This window comes from Ixodes scapularis, unplaced genomic scaffold, assembly GCF_016920785.2.
Source record: "Ixodes scapularis isolate PalLabHiFi unplaced genomic scaffold, ASM1692078v2 PGA_scaffold4__175_contigs__length_147842914, whole genome shotgun sequence".
In the NCBI taxonomy this organism is placed as follows: domain Eukaryota; kingdom Metazoa; phylum Arthropoda; class Arachnida; order Ixodida; family Ixodidae; genus Ixodes; species Ixodes scapularis.
The window spans coordinates 68,106,256-68,132,409 of NW_024609879.1; the positions used below are offsets into that span (position 1 = coordinate 68,106,256).

The following is a 26,154-nucleotide window of genomic DNA, read 5'->3' on the forward strand; positions in this document are numbered from 1 at the left end:
CAACAAACACGACACGACGAAGCTGTTCTCGCAACTAAAGTTTTGTTAGTGAAATTAACAGAAGGAAAACAGCATAGCCGACACTGATTACATTAACAAACATCTACTTATCTATTAGGCACTACGCAATATTTGGACCTCTAGCGATTCACACACCGCTATTCATATCAGCTCGCAAAAAACAAACCTCTTTATCTGACAGAGCTGCCAACGGCGCATTCTCAGCTGTCAATAAATTGTTGCCTTTTTTACCGGTGTACGATGTTCTGATTTTATACTTGCGGCTTCATTAATTTACAGAATGGGTGATTACTAATTTCTAAAAAATTAGTAAATATGCCCAATGAACTTCAAGAATATTACAAAAACGAGGACATATTTTAATGAAGTAACGAATGCGAATTGTGTTAAATCGCCACGTTTTACGCAGAATCAAGCTGAGCTAAAAAAATATCGGTGAGCTTTTCTCCGCATCTGCCGGTTTATCGGTGAGCTTTTCTCCGGTGAGCTTATCTCCGGTGAGCTTTTCTCCGGTGAGCTTTTCTCCGCCGCCCCAATCACGTACCTACGCACTCCGCGCATTGTTACGTCACTTCCGGAGGTCACATGACCTTCGCACGGAATTAGGTTGGATCGTGGCGTCCGCCGCTGCCCATCGTATAATGTGAAACGGGGTATATTCGGATCTCCACGATCTCGGTCGATCCCAGAAGGTTGACTGAACTACGTCGACGGTCCGCGCGACGCACAGCTCACATCCGCTTCCCAGCACCTCCTCTCCCGCCCGGGCCGATGGTCACGGGACAACGTTTACGCCATCCGCGCTGCCGTTGGCTGCGGCGCGATAACGATGTGGCCAGGTATTGCTATGAATTGGTATTGTGCACCTGGGGGTGGCTACTATGCGAGAGGTACCTTACGGCTTACTAAGAATAGCCGGGTGGCACTTGATAAGGTTTGCGTTTCTTGCACCCTGGTTTCGTCCTTCTGAGTACTCGTCAAGCTCCTGTGCTTCCTAAGATGCCATTAACGATAGTTGATAATGCAACAAATGTTTTTTTATCTTTTTTTAACGGAACTGCCTTCCGTTCACAAAGTATTATCTGTCCGTGCGCCCGTCCTTGCATTCCCCGCTAAATTAACTGGGGAAACTAAATTGGGAATTGGGTCCCTTGACGTCAATTGATGTCAAGTTACCTGGCGTCGCGTGATCTACACACCGATTAAGTTTCCCAGCAAAAATCGTCGGAAAAATCTATGTCTCGTTACCTGAAACACCAATCAGTTTCCCCGGTAAATTTAGCGGAAAAAATGACCTAACGTGACCTCGCGTGACGTCTACACCGATTCAGTTTCTCCGCAAGGTTCGGTGGGGAAGTTCATGTTACGTGACCTGTAAGACCAATCAGTTCCCCCTAAATTTAGCGGGAAAATTAACTTTACGTGACGCCAAGTGACATCTGCACCAATTCAGTTTGCCCGCTGAACTTGTGCGGTGAAATATTTGCCACGTGGGCTTAACATATTCGCTTTTCCCGCTAAATTTAGAGGGGAAATTGACTTCACGTGACCTGACAATGAGTGCGTGTGGCGTACTGATACAATTTCCCCACTAAACCTAGCAGGAAACATTACACCACGTGGACTATACATTTAGTTTCCCCCTGAATGTAACAATAAAATTGAAAAACATAAAATAAAAATGAAAAAAATTCTTTAGTCTCTGAGATTACTGTTTGAAGTCTTCGAGGTAATTTTGAACCCTCTCACTTTGAATACTGCGTTTAAAACATCATATTGATTTTGAGGGAAAAGATCGCCTACATCATTTTTCAAGATCAATTACTGATATACTCTTATTTCTTTTCTTTTTTTCTTTTCAGTTCCTCAAGAGTTACGAAAATGACAAACGTAAGTTACCACATCGCCTTGCTCACGAAACGTCTTAGGAAAATGAGTGTCTTTTATTCTGCTGCAGTGGGTTTTTACGTCCCTATGATTACCGGGGAGTTTCTTTTCTTCATATAATCGCCGAGGCTCGAACGCATTTGTGGATAATTGAAGGAGTGATTGAATCCCTGCCCCGCGTCCTCTCCTTCTCCCGATGCCCTTACTCCTAGCGCATATCCGGTCGTGTTTCGCATACTGGGAACTGGTTATTCCATGTTTCGACTACAGCCCTCGTATTACTCAATGAAGGAACACTCGATCGAAGCAACACAATATATGTAAACTTATTTTGTACTACTTTCATGTAGGAAGAAGTATACTTCTAGCAGAAAACAATAACAGAACAAGGACGAAACATAGACGGGCGCGGTACTATGAACGCCTCATATACCAAAATCCGCTTTATAAAAAAAAAAAAAAAAAAAAAAAAAAAAAAAAACTTTTAAAGTTGTTTTGTCGATCTGTCAATATCTGAAGCATCCTTTTAGTATACGCTTTACGAACATCGTGTTTTAATGGTGGGGTCCGCGTGTCGACCCAGACTGGCAAGTAAGATGTGCACCCTAACACTAGCAGAGATGTGTGAACCATTCTTTACTTGGTGTCTCGCTCCTAGAGGTGGCGAAGACTCGTAAAATGATGCCTTACAAGCTTTTCCTGTGATCGTGACCGTCGTGGTAAGGAATAAGAATAATGTCCTCATCGAAACTAGGGCTAGTCTTCAGGCGGGCTTGTGTAAGTTTTACAAGGATATTTTAAACGGAGATTTGGCCAGTGTGAGGAAGACATTTGCGGTGGTAAAAAAGGACAGATGATGTCTCAACGCCTATCGAGATGTTGTTTGTCGCCATTTCTTTTCTTAATTCTTTAAACTTTTTTTTTCTTCTTCCACCCTAGTCTCTGGGCATTATAACTATGATATTATCATTATTGTATTTTTATCAGATGAGGCTAGGTGAGGAAGCTTTGACATCTGGCCGCTAGCGCTGCTGCTCCATTTTTGGCGAAGACTTGGCGTTTTGGGCTGTGTGGTTTATTTACGAAAACAAGGGACTCTTTTCCCTCAAGCTCCCAAAATAGTTTATGATAATATGCGCTTGATAAGAAGTTGGCTAATTATTCCCATGCATGGTTCGACCTTCCCGCAAAATCCGTTGTAAGCAGAATTGTCTGCAATAAATAAAAAATTGGAAAGGCAAAACGGCGTTCTGATACGGGGGTATTCCCTTAAGAACGCTGACAGGACGTTTGACATGTTTTCCCTTTCTGGCACATCCAACTGTTTTTTTCTTTTGTTGTTTTTTGCCAGATTGATTTTTAGTGGGTTTTTTTTTTCGCATAGCTTGGCCTTTTCTCATTGGTGGCAGTCACTCGCTATTCCCGTGTCCTACGACAAAATTATTGCAACATCAAGTTTAAAAAAGAAGATGCATGCTCTTTTTCGTTTAGAACAAAATAAGTTTGTTTATAAAAAAATGTAGGGTTTCAATCGAACAGACCGCTGGCTGGTCACGCCTAGGAAATATCTAGGACTTATGCAGGAAGTTTGATTCAATTGCGAACATATGTATTAAAGGAAACAAATCCTGAAACGGTTCAAAAATTCTTTCTGTGCTGGTGATTTATACGCCCAGGGGAACATAATAGAGAGTTTTAGTATCGCGTATGGGAGCAAACGTATAGAAAAGTATAAAACACGCAACGCTAACCGAAGCGCAAAGTGCTAGCTGTTGCTCGCATGCGCAACTAACTAATATAAGGGGCGAATCGCCATGATTGGTTAGACCGTTAGATCATTAACTTAGATCTGATAATTGGCCTTCTAATTAAGAGAAATAAACATATTGCTGAATTTGAAACGTGCTGAGTTTTACCAGAAAACATTAAATCAGTCAATTTTAGAAACTTGTGAAGCGCCCTGGGAAACAGATAGGTGCGCTAAGTTACGTAGACTCGTACAACAGTCGCAAGACTAGCTCTTGGAAAATTTGGGTGATAATCTTGTCATGCGCGTTTCCGCACTGCCGGCCTTGCGCTTGTTGTACGAGTGGTAACTTCACGGCAACCGGTCGCTTCCCAAGCGCGTAGATTATTTAAAAAATTACCAATTTGGTGATTTTTGATATACTCAGCAAGTTTCTGATTGAAACAATGTGATTATTTTCAATAATGAAGAAATTATACACCAAGCTTTGTTATTTATTCCACTTATTGTGAACATTAGCTCACTCTATTTCGTCCCCTGGCCGTACAACCCATCTACATAGACCGGATTACTGTGTCCTTCGCGGTTTTTTTGCGATGAATTTGTTTTACTAACTATCAACCACCCTGTACGTTTGCGCTAGATTCACTAGCGCAGCTGCAATGAATGATGTTTGGTTTTTGCTATAAACGTGTAAAACATTGGTGGTGCCATACATACAACCATATTTGTTGTTGTTTTTTGGGGAGCGCGGCTCTTACGCGCTAGATCCCGTGTTTTGTGGCGTCGCCGTCGCCATCGGCATAACCGCGCGCGTTGCATTACGGGACGTCACATGCCTATACACCAATTCAATTCCCCGCTAAATTTTGCCAAGAAACTGAATTGGTGTGTAGGTCTGTGACGCCTCATAATGAAACACCGCGAATTCAGTTTTTCAGCTAAATTTAGCGGTAAAACTGGCGTCACATTTTCTCAACACGAATCCAGTTTCCACGCTAAATTTTGCGAAGAAATTGTATTGGTGTTGAGATCGCGTGACCTCAATTTTCCCCCAAAATCTAGCGGAGAAACTGAATTTGTTCATGTGTTACGTGACAGGAAGTCACGTGACGTCATACTTTCTCTGTTAAATTTAGCGAGGAAACTGAATTGGTGTTGAGGTCGCGTGGCGTCGATTTTCCAGCTAAATTTAGCGGAAAAACTGTGGGCCGAGCGGAGAATATTAAGGAGGGGCAGGGGAGGAGGGCGAGGTAGGGGAGGAAGGGGAGGGGAGGAAGAGGAGAGGAGGAGGAGCGGAGGGTCGTCCGTACCATCCCTCCTCCTTCTCCTTCTCTCTCCCCTCCACTTTTGATACTCTTCTGCTCCTCGTGCGTACGCTCCCGTCATGGTGTATCGCAAAATCAAAATACCTCAAGAGCTGCGCTTTAATTTCGCGTTACAAAGATTTGTAAACGTCGTTCAATTTTTTTTAATGTTCATTCATAGAAGCAAAATAGGGATCTGGAAGTTTTTTAGCAGGCTGCCCCAGCCTGCTTACGTAACGGGAATGTATTAAATAGACAGTTTGTTGGATTCGACGCATTTCTACACATCTACTGTGACATTGTATGATTCCTTTTTTTTCACTAAAAATTTGACCGATTGAGGTTAAACCGGAGTTAATTCAGTGAACATATTTTATCCATTTGAACGGTATTAGCGCACAAGTATGGAGAAGAGAGAAGAGACAGGAAAGAGCGCTTAACATATTTTATGTTTGTCAGGGTAGATGTAATAAAAGTGCAGGAACTTAACTTAGGACACCTTAATAACTAAAAAACTAAGGAAACCATTGTTTATTAAAAAAAAGTGATTGAGTTTTTTTTTTTTTTTTTTTTTTGCTGTCTTGTGCGGAGAAAAAAGATACCTTAGATTATATCGCCACGAAAGCTCACGGCAGTGCTTCTCTTCATCGGAATAACATATACATATACCCTTTCAGTTCACCTAGGTCTTCGGCCATGTAGCTCTTACATCCGGTATGTTTGAAGGAAAAAAAATCAAATGATACATTGTAACCTAGAAGAAGTAAAACATATACAAAAGAAAAGAAGAAAGAAAAACAGACATTGAGAATTGCGATAATACCGTGAACCTCTTTCAGTTGCACGGCGAGGGCAAAACAATATTTTACCCCAATCTTGAAGCTCCACGTTTCAAGATGGCGACGACTACGCATACAATGCCGAGGCATGATTCGTAATGTACCGCAGCGGACGCTAAGAGCTACAGGAGCCAATTTATAGCTCGAGCCCCGTAGCTTGACACGTGGCCTTCCGGCTGGGCGGAGCGAAGTGCGGTTTGTGCAATCACGTCGCGCGCGTTGAATTGGCTAGGATGGCACCTGACGTCCCTTAGAGCACAGTGTGACGTGGAATGGAATATAGGCTGTGTTACAAATCTCACTTAATTGGATCCGAGTTACACCGGCGGGTCCTGTCACGTGACAACAAAGATTTAAAAAAGCTGGACGCCAGTAGGTTTGAGAACGCCAAGGTACAAAACCTCTACGCTGGAGTAAGATCGAATAAATTTTGGAACACGGCCTTTGTGTCATCCCACTTTAACTTATGCTTCATATAGCGTGGATACTTTTCCGGGCGATTCACTTCTATTGTAGCAGTGGTATATGTTAAATAAAACGCAGTGAAAATTATTTAACACTTCATTAAAGCCGCCTTTTTGTAATAAAAAAAAAAAACCTGCATCTCATCACAAAATGTATGCAGAATCGCGATGTTTCTCGCGATTTCTCCGTGAACCGTCAATGTAGGTTATGTCAAATTTTTTTTTTGTTTTTTTTGGGGGGATATGGGTAAGTGGACACATCCTGATACAAAATGGCTACGTTTGTACAAAAAAAGGTAGGCTCTGACACAAGCTAACATAATCTTCACACTTGTGTTTGTTTAGGACACGGGTCGAGTTCTTGTGATGCCTTACGACGAAAAAAAAACACACTGGCACGCTGGCGTCATCTGGGAGGTGACCCTGAAACTTTGTTTCACTACAGCGAAGTTTTTGCCGGATTTGCGAAATCAATGGATTGTGCTATCTATGGAAAATTGTCGTTTATGAATTCTGAAATTGCCTAAAAGCGTTTCGACCCAAGAAAGAAAGAATATCGCGAAAAAAGGTAAATGCATCTACCTGGCACGTATCCAGGGGGGGGGGGGGGGGGGGGAGGCATGGAGATGCCCCCCCCCCCCCCCCCCCCGCGAAATCTTGCTTTTTGCTACGACCTTCCTTTCACACCTCCCCCTCATGCAGCAACTAAAAGTCGACTCCGACTAAAAGTCTGCACGGGCCGATATTTCGAAGCCCGCCCCAGCCCGGCCCGTTGTCTATTGGGCCCGGACTTACCTGCGGCCAGCTATCTATTTCCGACAGCCGGCCCGACCCTGCCCGAAGCTAATTTTCATTGGCCATCTGCACTTTATTTTAGCCCAGTATCAATAGCTAACGAATTGCGCGGCATGTGCTCGCTTGCAACTGCTACACATAAGCTGATTACGATGCCCAATAGTAAATACTGTAAGCATATATTTTTTTTTGCTGCTATTATTAGTTGAACCAGTCTGCAGGCCTAGGCAGCTTGTTAAGAAAAATCATACGATCTTCTTTTTTTGTGTCCAAACACCCACAGAAAGGGTGGGAAAACAAAAATGATAAGCAGAAGTAACAACACCACGTGTCACAGTTGGAAAGGACGGGAAACATTACCACGGGTTTGGACAAAAGACGGGCACAGTTCTAAATTAGCCACTTTCGTTGCGCACAACCGTAAAAAAAAAAAAAAAAAACAGCGATGTCGTCCTTTTTAGCGGTGGCCTGCGAGAAATTGTTCAGGAAAAGTACCCCTCAGGGGAACCTCTTCAACCCTATTGGGGATGCAAGCACTCCCGCGTACAGATGGTTTGCGCCGGCGACGGTGTATGTGCGTGTTTGTGGTGAGAAGCGATCGTCTGCTGGCGGGGCCGCCGGGGACGAAAAGGAACGCCACGCCGTCATACCCCTGGAAAAGCATTCGCTGCACACACCAAACCGTACAAAAACATACACCCACACACACATTCTGCAACATCTGTTTATCCCCCCCCACTGTGATTCCTCTCCCAATCTCCGAAGACGCTTCCGAAGAACATACTGCTAAAATAAAGTAATGGCCGGTTTGGCTGGCTTTGCTTCCACCCCCCCTTGTAGACTTGAATGCAAGGCCCGTACCCGGCCCGGGCCCCTCATGAATGTATAGCCGTGAAGCCCGAGCCCGGCCCGTGGCCCGCGCTCTGGCCGGTACCAGTGCAGATCTCTACCTGCGACGCTGACCGCTCGCCCCTCTGTCAGGACTGGGCAGACAGCGCTACCTCCCGGCGGGCGACGGAGTTAGCGCAATTACACTCTTCGGCTGGGGAGGAACTCGAATGGGACGGCTGGAGAAGCCTTCGCGGGCGCGCTTCGGGATCTCGGAGGCCATGTATCTACAATGAGCGCTCCACGACTACCCGATAGATGGCGCCAGTGATTACTCTTGTCGTAAGAGATTAAAAAAAAAAGTATCAAGGCCCACAGTCGTAAGCCGTTGCAAGTGTGTGAACTTGCCTTTGGAAATCTTACCGAGTTGCTTTTCCGCTCAATTTTAGGCATTTCGGAATTCTACTGAAATCTCGCGGAAAACGAGCGAATGGAAATGTTTATTCCGGTAAACCGCAGTCCTTACTCATCTGAAAGCGCTCCGCCCCTGTGGCCCACGGCCTCGGCTCGGCCGTAAGCACCTGTGCCTCGGTCGTAAAATTGTAATTACGGACCCTCGCTACCAATACATCGTCGTGAAAGAGGAATTGTCAAAAGAGGTATTTTGCGAGTAAAGCTGCATCAAACGACCAGGCATTTGTCGACAACGACCATAGGGGGAACGGCGAGTTTTCAGTTTTGCTTCGTGCACGTCCGCCTTCTGTGCGTTTGATGGGTTTTGCGCGGGGAGGGTTCGGGGATGGTCCTGCACGGGGATTGCGTGTTGCAGCGCACGCCAGGATTTTGCTCATCTACAAATCACAGTTCTATTTCTGTTAAAGCTTTTTCCTACGAATGTCCCATCCTTGTTCCTCAAGCTCGCTAAGCGTTTAGTTATGCTGCTTTTCGTCCGTGGGCGCCAGTCTATTCTAGGTCTTTGCAGCATTCGCTGCATAGATTTTGAACACAAACTGTTCGACTAGGCTACGGTCAGGGTATTACCTTTTTTTTTTCTTTTTTTTTGATATCGGAGTTTCAGCGCGTTTAGCGGTTCTGTAGACGTTGATCATTTTGTGTTGGTTAAGTGGAATTTTCAGGTGCACGCTGATGGAATTCCTACCTCCGTCTTTGTGCGTTCATGTAAAAATAGAGTACTTTGTGTCCAGAATGTTTCCAAAGTTTTTGCTTGACTTTGAGGGACGACCAAGAACTGCTGCTTGGGGGTATTAGTCTAATAAAAAAAAAAGAAATAGCAAAAAGTTTCTGATGTTGGTATATGGTAAAAAAAATTTTGCTTTGATTATGCATGCAGTAAAAAATTTTCTTCCCTTTGATACCTATCCCCTAACAAATATTTGACATAAAATCCAAATGACGTTCAGCTAGACACCCTGGTCGAGTAATAGAGTGCATTACAGCACCACTGGTCACCACGGTTTGCAAATCATTTTCCAAGTTGTTTTCTTTTTCGTTGCCTCAGTGCCGAAAATAAGTTCGTTGTGTGCGTGTTCAGTCAACGCGAAGTTGATAGCCCCAATGGGTGACTACTGTCCCCGGCGTATATCAGTCATTTAGCCAGTGCAATACCTCTGCTAGTCTGGGGTCGCTAACATACGTCGTGCCAAACCCGACGGCAGGATGGTGGGATCCTCATCCAGGAGTTCGACGTAACATGTACAGAGTATGACATATATGTCATTCTTTGTGCTGCGAAATACACGCCACTTGCATGTTTTTGTAGCGGAGCCCCGACAGCTGGCTCGCGAAACGAGGGACGATGTCACGACGTCGTGACCAATCAAAGATAGCAGGGCACCTTCGGCGGACCTCCTTGCACCCTTCATAAAGGAAGTGCAAAATCGCTTTACCTTTGTGTGTTTTAGCAACTTAAAATGAAGTAACTTTGAGTTTTTTTTTTTTTTTCTCGAAGAAAAAAGGTTACTTTAAAGGGATGTCATAAAAGTTTGACGTTCATTTAAATAACCATATGTGGCCGCCTCCTCGAGTGTGCCTCGCGGGTTGTCATACTTTTTCCGGCTTTGCAGCGCATCCAGCGGTGGCGTGCGTCGGCGGTCACTAACACGTCCAATTTTATTGCGATATTTGGATTGTGGTGAAGCAAAATGAAACAACAAAAAACATTAACTACAGACAGCCCTCCGTAGAGGCCTTTTTTTTTCTTCAAAAGTGTTCTAGCATTTCTATGATTTGGTGACATTTATATCTTTATCGATAATTTTTCCTTTAAAAGGCGCACGAAAGAGTTTTCTTTACTTTAAGTGCAGTTCTATCACTTGAACTTGATACACCCGCTTGGCGTAGTCTAAAAATCACAAGGGCAGCTCTCTGAAAATATTCACGCGTATTCTACCCGTCGTGCAGAATGTTGGGAGGTGGTCACTGCAAGAACGAACTATGGCACAGAAATGCACAAACATACTATCCCAAGAATACTTAGCTTACTTGAAGATAAAGGATTAGAATTCAGTGCATTGTCCCTTAGAGAAATTAGACTAATTTTCTCCACAAATGAATCTGAGTATGAATTACGCGTTTGGGGTCTTATAACTTCTGTCTGCGAATAGGTCACTTTTCTGTTATAGCCGATGATAAAATATATAATCTGGAACACGCTTTGTTAAATTGCGGTAATCAAAATTTGTGAATGTTTTTTTTTGTTTTAGTTTTTTTTAGTTGCTGCTACTGTGCCTTGTAGGCGGTCAAGGACTTGTCAAGCTGTGCCATACAGCTTTTTTACTTGATCGCCACCATCAACGTTTGATGGAAATAAACTCAATATTATTATTATTATTATTATTATTATTATTATTATTATTATTATTATTATTATTATTATTATTATTATTATTAAGTTATCAGTATGCTCGCCCGCTTCTACAATAAAGGAGCGAACGAAAACCGTAGTGCTCAATATTAAAAAAAAAAATAAATGTGAGATGGTCATTTTTTATCACTTGTAGTTTTAAATTCATAGAATGTTTAGGGCCAGCCTGTAGGATTTTGTGTCCGCGCCTTGCAGCGCCATGAAGTCAAAGTATCACTAGGCATTATGACGTCACGTCTGACTATGATGTCACGTGATACTGTGACGCCGCGTGACTTCGTGAGTCATTTGAATTCATTACCTAGGGCTGCATCCTTATCTCACATGGCTTTATGTCGTCACGTGACTTTTTAGTGTGAGATGATTAAATGTCGTCTTACTATGCAGGATAAATGACTGTATTTAAGGTGTTGCAGAGGTTGGCCTGTCGAAATGTCTGCCTCGGGAGCTGGCTAGTGGTCCTCTTCCGCTCGTCGTTTTTTCCTCCATCAAAATATATTCACCAAACCCTCGCATTGTGTCCTTGAGTGGCCACTTACTGTGCCTCTAAAATGCGCACCGCGAAGAGGGTGTTGCTGTTAGTTCTGTACGTTCTGTACGTTTAGTGAACCTTTGGTAAATGCCGGAGACAGTCAATTTTCTAGACTTGGTGAAGCAACTGGATAGAGTTAGAGCTGTCTAAAAAAATGGTGTGAAACATTTGAGTCCCACTTGACTGCACGTTCTCTTGCTCCTCTCAACGTAAAAATGAGTATCAAGGTTTTTGAAATGGGAAGTTTGGCCGGCGCTACGTGAACGGCGTTGTGTAGTAGCAGCGCCTGGGTGGCCATTTTAATGTAACGTCAAACACCGCAGGCATATTAGACGTTCACTGGGATGCCAAGGACCTAAAGTAAGGTGAAGGTGAGGAAAGTGCTTGAACACTAAACGATTGCACAAAGGCATGACATGACACACACACACACACAAAGCTTATGTGTGTCGTGTCCTCTGTGTAATGGTGTAGTGTTCAAGTTGTTTCCTCACCCTTCATTACACGTACAAACTAGCCCAACTCAAACCGGAAAGGTGAAGGTTGTCTTGAATTTGTTGGTGGTAGTCATGACGTAATTACATGTAGTTAATCTGCCGTCGTTTTGCCTTTTATTTGTAGGGAGGGGTATGGCGATACGTACCACTTAGATACAAAATCGTAATGCTGAATTTTTTCCAGATTAGACACGGGTGCAGTGTCAACGTTCAGCCGGGATTCGTGTTCTTATTTATTTGAACTCAGGTTCCGGCCGAATTCCGACGTAGCACTCCTGTCCAATTTGTTACCGGCGCTGGCCCACAACGCTGACATGGAAAATTCAGCACACTCTCTTTCTATCTAAATGAAGTCGGGTATTGGCTCTCCGATTCCTTGAACCATTCAGTGTAACGGTATACTTTTTTGATTATTGTGTAGGTTATTATATTTTAATTGAATTTTCGATATGGCAAGAAAAAGCTGAAAGCACCGAGATTTACGCTGCCATGATTATAGAAAGACCGATACAGACAGTAACAATTGTGCTGAAAATGTTTAAACAATACGAAACAATTGATTGAAACTCGCATTACGAGACCTGACTCTGGCTGAACTTATGTGATTTCTAGGCCCCGTGTGTCAGACAGAGGCATCCCAGTTGCATCGACGAAGGAGAATCGTCGGAGGGAGGAGCGCTGAACCGGATGACTTTGGTTACATGGTTGGTGCGGTTTGATTTTTTTCTTTCACTTCGAAGCATTGTTTTACGTCATTACGTGAATTTACGGACCTGAGTAAACGTGTTTGCAAGTCTTTCTTCAGAAGAATGAATGGAACTGAATGTCCCATATATATAAAGAAACAGGTTTTAAATATGAAATGGCTCGTACAGCACATTGAACCAGAAATTTGCAACAGCAGGTGTGACCCCCCAATCCGCGAGAGGAACGGCGTAACTACACCAATAACTAAAAAAATTAATATATATTTTCCGCCCTAGAAACAAAAACTTTTTTCTGCCAGTGCAACTTATTTTTTTTTCTTCATTGGCGATAGCGAGAAGCAAACAACCATCTGCCTAATGAGCAACGCGCCAGGGCGGTGTAGCTTTGTCTAAAGCCCCTCTATCCTGAGAAAAGTGGCGTCATTCACTGTTGTGGAAATCCTCGAGGCATGTGCCACGCGCCACTTCTGGGAAGAGCATGGCATCTGAAATCTAGCTCAGGGCTGTGCTGTGCCGCCATGATCTTCCCAAGGGCTGCACATTGCACGCGCCTCGTGCATCGACGCACCTTGTGATACTTTTGAAACATAAAGAAGCTTTACCGTTGTCTCCTATGCGGGGAGTTTATCTTCCAGTTTGTGCTTAATAACAGACTGTTCGGAACTCCAGAAGAGGGGACGTCCTCCAGCGTCAAAGACGTGATTTTTAGGCACGTTGACCTCGTCACGTCCGGCCAAAACATTTACTCGCTACTGAGTCAATTCCTTCGTAAAATAATAAAAAAACTATTTGGAACATGATTAGATAATATACTGTTTTGATTCTAATGATTATGGAATTAATCATTTGTGTCATCTTCCTTAAATGTGCAAAACAGCTACAAAGTCTTCTTTTTTTAGCAAATTCTATACTCTGTTTCACCTTATGATGTACCGCAAGAAAGGCTACTAGCACGAGCTTCTTGCTCCAGGGCAGATCTCGGTGGACAAGCTCTCATGCGTTAAAGGGATGCTGAACCGAACTCTGGATTCCACAAAACACGGCGGAAAAAGCGTGCCACGAGATGCTACAAACAAAAACATCACTCATACAGTGATATCTCGAACGGATGACCGTATTTTTCAAAAAAAAAAGAGCAGGCGCATTTGACAGATATGTTTACGTCCTGTTTCTCCGAGAAGGAGAGGCAACGGCCTCGCGTCTTCTCCGCCTCGCCGCCTTGAGGGGGCGAAGTGAAGAGAGGAGGAAACGAGATACCTTGACGTCACGCGCCTCGTCGGCCTCGTTCAATCTTGACCTTTTTTTCCAAAAATGCGGCCGTCCATTCGAGATATCACCTTACGAGTAGTATTGTAGGGATAGTAGCGTCCCCCCTACATCTCCTGCATTTTTTTATTTTTTCGTTAAATACCAATTTCAGTTCACCATCCCTTTAAGAGCGGCTCCCAACGCTATGTGCTCGCGCTTCTAGCCTTCTCTGCGTTACAACAAAAGGTGAAACGGAGTATAGAGTTTTAATCTTGTCTTAGAGATCTGTTCAAATTTAGTACGCAGGAATGTGCCCGAGCTTATTTTCATGTTTCTATCTCTATTTGTTTCACAATGGCGCGTACTTGCTATAAACTACGGGTGGTAGAGGCCTCAACCAAGCAAAATGACTTTTGTCTCTACCTTCCTACCGGTCCTGGCCCTTGAGGATCCAAATATACTTCAAACTTCAAAGCACTCGCGGCCGGGCGGCGGGAATGTGAAACGAAAACCGCACTATATACCGCTGCGACACGGTACAATGTAATGTCAGTTCCATCGGCTGACATTACTTGACTGGCAAATAAGCTCACGATTCTGACTACGAGCGTCGCACGTGCACTACGATGCGCCAAAGGTGGCGCGCGCTGATAGGACGATGACCCAAAGACAGTCAATGGAACTGACATTACATGTCTACCTTGCGGCTGTCTCCCTCCCTTAACAAATATTTTATTATGGTCAATACTAGTTTAGACAGTTTCCCTCCTTCAGTGTTTCGTGTTTTATAAACCCAGTACCCTTGGCCAATGTGGTCGTTTTGCTGACTGTGATAGGCTTCAGCTTTGTGTTCAAAAGCGGACCTTGAATTCGCGCGTGCCACCTGTTTAGAATCTTGAGACGCCTTAACGCTATACTTAGGAACGCGTCGCCGATGCCTGCGCAAGCTCAACTTGAAACACTTTCAATAAATGCGCGCTAATTTCTCAGTTGTAGTTTAACGCTGAGCTGTTGTTTAACACACTGCTCGCGGATCCCCCAAAAATACGCAGGGTTTGCTGCACACGCGATGACTGGATTATCTGCAGGTACACCTAGAGAATGTTATCAGCACGGTTGCTTTGAACCTGTGTAAACCTAATTGGAACATGACTTCAGACGGTTTCTGTATGACGAATGTGCCGGGACAGTCCTGCAAGGAAGAGATATGCCTTAGACATTAGAGAGTTTTAGGGAACCGTTTTTAGCACATCCGATACGGCACGGTGGGCCTTTCCTTACGGACTGCGCATGCAGGAGTCTTTTGCGGTAGCACGCGCGCAGTCCCGCATGCGCAATCCGTACCGTATCGGATGTGCAAAAGACGTTTCCCCAAAAACTCTCTACAGGCTGCAGACTGTGTTTTGTACGATTTATTAGCATGTGTGATCGCGGCTTTAGCAACTCGGTAAATGCGGCACGGACTGAGGGAAATTCTGAGTAGAAACAATCATGGGCACTTAAGAAGCTGGCACCCGCTGAATTTAAAGATCAAGTGACTACAGAGAAATCAAAGACGCTCGGCCGCAATGCTCTCTGTCATGGATTCGCCATCAATCTCTGAGGAGGGAACGATATCCCTCCTCAATGATTGTTTAGGGGAAAAATGTGTGCGACGGAGAGATTGACTGTGGGGAACAGGTGGGTATATTTTAAAATTATTAGGGACTTTACGTGTAATCTTAAACGGAATTTGTGTTATGCTTTCCTTGTGTTGCGTTCATCTGCTTCTTAGAATGAATGACTTCGTTCAATTTCCTCGGGTATTTTGTTTGTCAGAAGATTGGTGCCATTTTGTGTACTATAAATCATCCCCTTCTGCAATGGCCTTCAGGAAAAGGCCGATGGTAATAATAAATAAATTAAGAAATCTTGCCAGCGTTACGTGATGTACTGCAGTGGCCTCTATGTACAAACATAATTAAAATCCAGGTTGATGTACGTACTCTCTCTCGCGAGATGTTAAAGAAATAAAAGAAATCGGGTGCTTAAAACGTGTTATAAAAATGCCTAATGATTATATTCTAGTTCGGTCCCGAGAACAAACACCGGTTTGTTTGTACCAACGTGAAAACTGGAGCTCCTACAAGGCACGGGCGATCACCCAAAGAGCATCACTTGCTCACAAAAACGTGCTCTAGTGGTCCCTTGGTGACACTCAACTATAACTAATCTTCTTAATACGCCATTCATTGTTTGACACAATTATCAGCGATCTTTTTTTCTACTGTTTTTTAGTGTGGTGGGGCTGGTGTTTGTTATTCGATGTCAACAACTATGGGCCTTCTACCCAATGCGACGACTCTGTGGCACGAGACTACTTCTGTTGTTGTTTTTGCCAAAAGTTACCACTGGCTCAGTAGGTTCCTGTGCAGTTGAATAAACCGTCATATCGACGTTCCATTGCCAAACCCTTGGCAGCATTGGTCGATGAAAACGCCAAAACAGGAGGCAAGAAGTTTGAAACTACGCTGCCTGGAGCGTGTCTCCGACTGGTGTGCTTAGCGTCGTATCCCGCCCATACATCGGAAGTGGTTCCGAAGTGGCAACGAATGACGTCACAGAAACCGGAGTGTCAGGCTGTTGCATGTCGCCACCCTTGCCGCTGGTCGTAGAAATGCTGGTGAAAAGTACGAGCGAACGTGAGTGTCGCTGTCGTCACGGCAGTCCAGCTCCCGGCTGCGGAAGCTTCCGTGGACTGCCACATCGTAGCCTCCTCTATACTCACAAAACATGGTAGTTCGACGACGGAGCCATAGAGTGTCCGGTCGCAGATTTGGAGCGCGAGGAGCTGGTACCACAGAACATCCAACAGTCATTTCTAGGGGAACGTGGACGTCAGCGCTCAGATTTTGCAGCGGAGGGGACCCGAAACACACTTTCGGGTCCTCGCATCTCACCGCAGTGGTATGCCAGCCACGTGGCTCTCCTCATTTTGTTGTCTGCCGCTCCACCTTTTTTCATTTCGGCGGCCGCTTTTCGTGGCGATCTGACAGGCTTTGTCAGTATATACGAGGCTATGGTCACACTACAGACCTACCTGCAGCAGAACAGACGTCTGCTACATTCACCACAGGTGTTGGGACGCCGCCAGGATCGCGGTCGGCGACGTCACGGCACTTCTATGACGTCATCAAGTGGAAATTGAAGGACCGCATTTAATGAACGCGGTAAACACATCAATTGGGGAAGCGTTACAGGCACAATACGTGGACAATTTAAGTCACACCCTTCGTCTTCTACGCTGTCAATGACAACATGGTTGATATTTTGACGTAATGTGTGCTGTACGCGTTTCAATCGTTTCAACACGACCAATGTATGCTTTCTCAATGCTGGCTTCGGTCACGTCCTAGCTCTGTAGAGGGCGTGTTATCATGTGTGCCAGAGCGCCGCAGTTCCAGAAATGCTTTCTGGCTCTATTGCAGGTGAGCTTGCGAAAGTTTCTGACTGGGTATGCTTCCCCTTTCCCCTTTTGCGGAGGCGTCATGATCACCGACGTCCATGTCCTGACAGCTGCACACTGCCTGAATGAGTACGTAAAATATGCTATCTAGAATCTTCAACCCAGCTTCTAAGCGGGTTTCTTGAAATCACCACTCACCTCGATATAGGAAGCGGAACGTTGGCTTTTGCAGAAACAAACGACTCGTTTTGGGAATTCAAGTGAAGACATTCAAATAAAAAAAAAAGAGTAAACAAGTAAACCTCCAATGTCTTGTTTTGTTTTGCTGTCGAGCAGTGCAAGTATTGATATAATATTGCGTTATGATCTATTCACTAATTTACCACAATTTACTCACTCAACGAAGCGACTTAATCAGTAAAATATTTAGAGGATACTCTGCTTATGTGAGGATATCTGGAGTGGGTGATTTGGTGCTGATGCGTTGTGGATATCCAACTTAATATTGATCACATTTGGCTTCCTTGAGTTACAAGAAAAACAAGTCTTGCCAGATTCTGAAAACGTATACGTGCCACATAATTATGCGAGCAAAATGAAATGGCATTATTTTATTCACACTCCCACGAGGTCAAGTCAGTTGTCGATTTGGGTTCTGCGCCAGCCGTCTCTTCGGTTTAACCTGACAAGTTGTCCCTGACGTCAACTTTTCACCTGACTTGACGTAACAATTATGTGATGTACTTTTGTAAGATTGATAAATATTTCTGACTCAACGAAGATAAATTTAGCAAAGAATATTTCACTAAATGATTCTTTCGCAGTCACTTCAAGATCTCGGCTACGGGAAGAAATATAATTTGCTCTAAGTATTTCGGAATGTGTAGCTTTCTAGCCCCAAACTCTAAAAGTCATTGAGGTTCCACTATTTAAACCACAAAAGAAGGTTTACGGTTACCCTCCAAATTACATGTATCATACATGTAGGTTACATGTTGTTGTTATACTAGGTATATCATCCACACAGGCAGATAGCCGGACTTAATTCGGGCTCATTCGAGTCAGGGTTGAAAAAAACTGATCGCTATGACGAGGAGGAATAAAACAGAATACTAGCTGGTAAGCATCTGTTGTAAATAGGGCAGGCAGACACAAAGTAGCGTCAAACGAGGCCCTTATATATGGCAATGGAACGAGGTCATCAAAACGCTGGGAACTCTAGACGGCAAAAATTAAGCCAAGGCTAGCAAACCATTAGCGAGTTTTTTTGTTGTTTTTGTTTTTGTTTTAAATAATTTTTTACTCCTAGTTTGATGGACTAGTACATTTGGCAGGTTTTTCTCGCTTCCAAGAATTTAACAAACGCGTACACATATCGTATAGAAAGCTAGCACACATGAAGCCTGTTCTGCTCAGAGAAGTAAACTGGGCGCATTTTTCGTGCGCGGTATTTGTATTTCATAGGCATGAATACACTCGTCCGAATCGCCAATTCAGTTTCGTTTATACTTTTATATCGTGGAAAGCATCATGTGCTAATAATAAAAAAAGCCTATTGAACAAAGTACATTTAGTTTGTACTTTTTGGAGTATCTGTCAAATATTTAAGACAATTGGAACACCAGCACATTGCCTATTTCTGAAACGCAATCAATATGGGGCTCGAGCTCAAGATCGGATGAGAAAATTTATACACATCTTTGCGATTATAGCGCAAAATAATAATGTTGCTTTCGTTGTAAATGTTAGGGGGAATTATTTTTTTTTCATGTTACACGAATGCTTGAAATAGACCTGATGCACCGTAACGACTTTGACTAGGGGTACAAAGAAAACGAAGAGTGCGGAAGGCCAAATGTCAAAATGATATTCAGATTTGGCTTCGGTTGCGACTAGGAAAAAAAAACACGACGTTTAAAACAATATCTTCCTCGTTGTTTCTGAATGCGACCCTTGATAGACGAAGCATAATGTGACTGAGAAAGTGGGCTGGAAATGCAAAGAGAGATGAGCATGATGAAACGTCCATCGAACAAAACATTTGCCGCTGCTAGCAGGTGTCACACTCAATTGAGATTTCAACGAGGTAATGTTTTTTTTTGTTTTTTTTTTTCACGTTGTGGTTTATTTTAATTTACCACGAATACGCGCTCTGGGCGTCGACCTCTCGTACTCTCGTATTCTGGGTTTTGCTCCCTCCCACGCTATCATGCAACACAGGGAACAATACAAACAAGCGGCCCTTGAGCGAATGTCGGCTGCACACTTTTAGCTGAATTAAATGAGCACCAAAAAAAAATTAATGCTGCGAACGTGGGTAGACGTTCTCCACGCGCTTCCTTGTATTAAAGATTTGAAGTAAATAATAAAAATAAAGCGTCGGGAAACGCACGTACAGAGTTTGTTTTAGATTTTTTATATTTTATTTTTATTTTGACAGCTACTACTACAGACGCCAGCGCGCTCAGCGCGTGTACCTTCGTTCCCGGCATTCTCTTCGATGCTTGGGTAATTTGGCGAAATGACTAGTTGAACTATTCCGCAGCTGGAGCCACTACAAAAGCTACGAGCTCATACTTCTAGCATTTTCGCGTGGATGTCAAAGAAAGAGAAAAAAAATTGAGGTTTGAGTGTGGGCGGGTCGGTCATTCTCCATACCTTATCCGGCTAAAGACAAAGTAATATATCCCGCACGAAAAATTTGATGTTTGATTAAAGTTATTTTTTTTCCTGTTGATTCACAAATATTGTATCCGCCACGATGTAAATCTACACCTTCAGTTCACAATGATTTTATTTTCTATATTTGCGAGCCATTCTTGGGAGCCATTGATAAGCGCATTATGGAATGTGTAGTGAAGGCCCCAGCACGACTACTTTAAAAATACAAATTTTTCTCTCTATTTAAAACCGCAGACAAAATATTCATTAATCTTAATTAAACTAGCTTCTATGGCCCTATTGGAATAAGCGATCATAGTTATCTAGGCAGAAACTCTAAACTTACGAATGGGTGGGTGGTTCCCATTAGTTCCCAAACAATCTTGACTCATTAGCCGGGTCCAGAACTCTATTATGACTCAACAGAAGAATTAAAAGTAGGCTAAATAAAATTTTATGTTTTGTTCGTTTTAAGGGACGCTTAGCTACGGATAGATGAAGAACCATTAGACACAGCATAAAATATCTTTCGCGGTGCCTCCCCGTCGATATAATAATGCGTGGCCATCGACGATCCCAGTTTGTTCGACTGGCAAAGCGATCCTTTCGTTGTACATTATCACGTGTGCGCTCAAAAATCCAATTCGCTCATTACGCGTTGGTGCCATGCCCGTTTCCAGCAAGACCGAGTCCATGCTGTCGGCGAACGTGGCTGACTACAACTTCTCGTCGACGTCCGACCGCCAGAACGTGATTCGAGACGTGTCGAAGTTGTTGCAGCACGAGCAGTACGACAAGCCCTCGTACAAAAACGACGTGGCCCTGGTGACGCTGAGCGAGCCAATCAAAATGCAAGGAACACCGTTCCTGGCTGCCATCTTACCTCCCGTTAACTCCGACGTCACACCAGGAACCACAGCTACCGTGGCCGGATGGGGAAGGCTCAAATACGGTGAGCCCGTACCGACGCTTTTGTCCTTGAAGTACTTTGCCGACGAGTATTTTCATGATCGATAAACAACAATTCAGAGATTACTTGTTTCGTTGGCACTAAGAAAATCTGGTGCATCTAATTTCTTGTAAACTACTTGGAAGAGGAAATCTGAAGATTTGATTCGACCTAAAAGAATCAGTCTTTGACGTTACACTGAGCACAACGTTTTACGTGCTCACGTCATGCTCCGTGTCACATTGCGGTCTGATTTCTTAAGCCTAAGCATATTGTTTTCCTCGTCATTCACGGAGCTTCCTCCGACAATTGCGGCGACTGGCTCTGCAAAGGGCGTTGCGGTATAGTAGACGTAGGTTTCGTGGAGTGTAGAGTGTAGACTCCCTCTTTCATTTCTGAAATCAGTCAAGAAATTATGTTGGAGATGAGTAGTGCAATCCGGCACGATAATACTATGATTCTGATGAGCTTTGTGCTGAGTCTAATTGGTTCGTGAAATGTAATCACGACTTTGAAGGTGTGGTATCCCTCATGAGCCAGTGTTAAATGAATTCTAGAATAAACGATTATCACGAATATAGACCAACTCAACTCTCTGACGTCACGCCGATGCGGTGGTGCTGCTGTCGGCACTGAGCATGCGCAGATGCTTCGCCTCGGGTGAATCTGGTTTCTGCGCGCGCGCAGTGCCTCCACCCGGTGGGCGAACGTAGGGTTGTTTGTAAACAGTGTGTTGGTCGATACTTTGTTTTAGTTTAGGTCCATACGCAGTAAACGCTACGAGCTAATGGAACAAAATCAAGCAGCCTGCAATGCGCAAAACACTGGGTCTTCTCTGTTTATGAATGATTCAGCGATGATACAACACGTACAGGAACACGAGGAAAACAATGACGGTGCGCTTTTGACGCTGGCTGATTCGTCGCATGAACTTAAGGTGAAACAAAGTATAGGTACGTCTTATATTACGACAGTTCGACCATCTGCGTCGCGTTTTAGAGTTTGGGCTTCCTTATGCCGAATGACTGTTGAACGCTATTTTCTGGATAATTGAACTTAAGCCTATGAACAAAAAGAAATGTTTTCCGGGGTGATTTGTTTTGTACGGATTTTATGCTAAACACGATAATGGACGAAGCCTACAATTCCATCACTTTGAGGATAAATTCAAAGAGAGTTTGGGCAGAATCGCGTATAGTCTCTGACGGCATAAGGGTGGTTCGCCTGGCTTATTTTGTTCGGGTATCATGCTTCGTCATTCGCTCTTTTCTGTTTTTCTGGCTATTTCCGCACTCCCTTTTAAGCTGCCACTGACTGCAGTAAACGTTGCGAACACATCGTTCTTCTGTAATGCCGTATGTACTCGACCAATAGCAACGGTAAGTAGAAATAAATCCGCGCGCATATTTTACCGCGGGGCACGCACACAGGAAACCGTCAGGCCATGCTCAAAATTTATAGAAAAAAACAAACAAAAAACGTGTCCGAAAAGAAAAGACCCTAAAAAACTACATTTCGTGATGTTCGGATTTCTGCAGATAGCATTTTCCAGTGAGGACATTATCTCTGTTCCACGAGTCGCTTGTCTCCTTCAATGGATCGCGATGAATGACTGTGCACGTACTCCAGGAAAATGGACGAGCAGTCTTCGTTCCTCAGCACGGCATGTATTGCTCGAGTAATGAATAATATAGCTGGCTAGGTACGCGTCATTTCACCTTTTAGCTGCGCATCACTCTTTGACAAGATATTTCATGACTTGTAAATTTGCACCAAATTCTGTTCACACTGCGACTATGCATCTGAAAATTCCTAACCGAGTATCTGTAGGAGCGATTGTTCTGATAGAGTGATAATAGCTCGGTATGTCAATCTTGAAATTTGTTGTAGTAAGATTAAGTATTATCCGGCTCCAGTGTTATCGGGTCGGCTATGAGATGCCGCACCGTTTTTTTATCGGCTGAAAAGATAACAAACAAATGTAGCTTTTCTGTGTCCCCAGAAGTGTGAAGAGTATACGTGAGAAAAGACATACTTTTAGCTCCACAAAATAACGTAAAGATATCTAAAAGAAATTAGCTAGGGCACCTAACGAGCCATTTTTTCTCGAAGAGAGTTGTGCGTAGCAATTTGACTTTACCGTCTTTATGAAAATATTTACGTACATGTCAAAGAAGAATGGCTTGAAAATAAATTACTCTCTCGCTCATCTCTGCGAATCGAATGACCGCTTAAAACTTTCAATACACCAAATGAAAAACAAAATTTGAAAATATATGCCACTACTTATAATCTGATTGCTTTACTGTATTGCTTTGAAGTGTATATTCAAGAAACCAATATATTTCCGATCGGGCTTTAAAAAGAACCTACTTTTTATTTCACAGGAGGGGCAAAGCCAGATACGCTGCGACAGGTTGATCTTCCTGTGGTGAATAGAACTGAGTGTCAAAAACCTTTGACGCATGTTGTTTATGACGTCATGATCTGTGCCGGCGGCGTCGAAGGCCAGGATGCGTGCATTGTAAGAGCTCTCTAATACATGCATTTCAATGTATCTTAAATAAACAGGTCGCGAGACTTACACGCTGCTGTACAAATAAATATAAACACAAGGAAGTAGATATTTGTATAAACTACGCAAAAAGGGTTAATATCGACGAACGCTTTGTGAGCCCTTGAAGTGAATAGAATTCACGGTAAATATATATCAGTCTAAAAAAGTTCATAAGACAAAATATACTTATTTCGCTAACTATAGGGAAGAACTGAAACGTTAAAGGACACGAATTGCAGAATACTTGTTAATAAAATTAGGTTACGAATACATTAAATTTAAATTTGAACGACGCTAATTAATAGCACTTATATACTGTAATTACGGTTTGGAAGCAAGACTCATGATTTCATTGCAGTGAAGATAATTATATAAAGCAATTTCGTTGCCCAACGTTTAATAATGATAACTCATATCCTGTGAGAGTATTCGAGGGTCCGTAGTTTGATCCTTTACTGTGTGCTTTGTTTGATGTTACATAAGAGGAAAGCGGCCATACCAAGATGCGGAACCATCCCGCTCACTTGGTAAATTAAATATTATAGCCTGCATTTTCTATGAATGAGACAGAGTAGAAGTTTTCAAATGAATTTCTAAACCACGCAACATATCACCAGTGACGTGGCATCATGTATTAATTGGCAAACGACATACTAAACAAATGGGAAGGACTCGAATAGTACCTTTGCTGGCATATTATTCTGGGTACATAACCCGTATGAGAGCTAAGAAGCATTGTGAGTTTGAAAGGTATTAAAACGCTTATCAAGTTTTTGGCGTGATTCGAAGTTGTCGCTTGACATAAACCACATGTGCATGCTACATGGTATGAACTGGCGATGAACGTCACGGTTTCGTCTAAATACCGCCTTCTAAATTTAGCGGGACTCAAGGTTGGTAAATTCGGCCGGCTTGTGAATGCTTTTCATTATGGTCTTTTGTGCAGAGACGATTTGTCACGATATGACGGTTTTAAATATGTCACGCCAAATTTTCTCGGGAATGCCACCTTTTAAACACACATTTAAAAAGGGGGATTCTAAAGAATGTTTTTTTTTTTTTTTAGATTTCATACCTTGAACTAAAGCTACAGCCTATAGCTAGTTTGATGGGCTATAGTGATGTAAATGGAATCTAAAAGAATGTTTGGTGTTTTTTGTCTTAGCTAACTTAGATTTTCAGATGCCCTGGGTTTATTATTCCCAGCATGCTTTCACCAAAACTCAATTTAAAATAAGCTATTAGAAAAACGACAAGTAAAGAAAATGCCAAAAAGAACATTCACATTTTTTTAAGCTTTCCAGTTGCGTGATGCCACATGTCGTGAAACAGGGAAATTGAGCAAGTTGCCTAAAATCGCAGCATGCCTGGAAACCCTTTCGTTTAGTTTGAGTGAGGTTTCTTAGCATTCATTGGTCGCCATCACGCTTCTCACATGCGGTCGCGAACAAGTTCAACGTTCCAAATTACAAAATTTCTCGTCACTGTTTTAGTGTCGCCAGTAAAAGCATTGTAGTTTGAGAAAAACTCAAACGACCAAATCATTATATTCAATAACCTTACCTAAAAAAAAGACATTTGAACATTATATGATTATTAGCGCAGCCGTAATTATTCACGAGTTGAAACATTTTGAGGGAAACCAATGACCGTCCCAATTTTAGCGGAGCTCCGCATAAAATATGGTGTCATATATTCGTAATGCTTATTAAAAATGTAAATGAAATGTGATATTATACTTTTTGTTAAGAGTATATATTGAACGAAAACATTTGTGCGGAGGAACTTATTTTTTTATGACGGTTTTTTCTTTATGACAGCGCATAAATATCCCTTTGCAGGGCGACTCCGGAGGTCCTCTTCTAGTGCAAGCGGGCAACTACAAGGTGGTTGCTGGAGTCGTGTCTTTCGGCAAGAGCTGCGCTCTCAAAGACGTCTACGGAATCTACACGCGCATGGGTTTCTACGGACCCTGGGTGTACAGTAACACGCTCAATGCAGGGTGCAAGCCAGCCTTCAACACCGACGAGGACTACCCAGACGCGGTCAGTGAAACGACCGGTCAGCCCAAGCAGCCAGAAGACATCTCCGATAACAACATTTAGGGGCGTTAAACAAGCGCTTTAAGACCAGGAAGAGGATACCTTTACCGGTGTCAGCACGACGGACGGGCCACGTGTTAATAGTTCGGAGAACTGTTTTCATCTTAAGTATGTTTGTAAATATCTAATCTCATTAAACGAAGGTGAAAAAAAGAACCAGTTCGCAGTCGTGTGAACTGCCATAGCCTGCTCTATACTGACAAAGCGTGGCAGATCGTCACGTGACGCGGCCGGCGAAAGTGAAAGGTAGTGCAGTGGACAAGAGTCATGTAACGGGCACCCCGCTGCGGCGAGACGTCGAAACACGCTTGTCCCGAGCGATGGAATGTTCGCTCGTGCTACTGGCGCTCCTCATTATACCGCTACTTTTCTCGTCGAGTTTGAGAATCATGTTTCGGGTTCTCGCCGCTGCAAAAGCTGTGCGCTGAATACCAGACTCCCCGAGAAATTCTCTGTGCTACCAGGTCCTCGCGCTCCAAGTCTGCGACCGGGCACTCTATGGCTCCGTCATCGAACTGCCAGGCTTTGTGAGTAAAAAGCTGGCTATGGAACTGCTGGAACTGCACGTTTTGGCAACATTTCGTACGATTGAGCGCCCCTAGCCGGTAACCGCGGTAACTGAGAGCACAAGAAGCGCGGAACGTGCCGAGTCGCGAGGCAACTCCGCCTAGAAAGCAAAACCAT

The 26,154-nt window shown here is 43.4% G+C and overlaps 1 protein-coding gene across 1 annotated transcript in view; it reads left to right on the forward strand.

Moving 5' to 3' along the window:
• Positions 1–25,935, forward strand: part of LOC8038530 (mite allergen Der p 3) — a 48,313-nt gene extending 22,378 nt beyond the window's left edge. Inside the window, exons 2-7 of the mRNA XM_040216660.3 lie at positions 1,884–1,911; positions 12,414–12,505; positions 17,224–17,330; positions 20,543–20,814; positions 23,199–23,335; positions 25,210–25,935. Coding sequence (XP_040072594.2) covers positions 1,884–1,911; positions 12,414–12,505; positions 17,224–17,330; positions 20,543–20,814; positions 23,199–23,335; positions 25,210–25,473 — 900 coding nt within the window. The 3' untranslated portion in view covers positions 25,474–25,935. The remainder of the gene's footprint in view (positions 1–1,883; positions 1,912–12,413; positions 12,506–17,223; positions 17,331–20,542; positions 20,815–23,198; positions 23,336–25,209) is intronic.
• Positions 25,936–26,154: the final 219 nt, after the last annotated feature.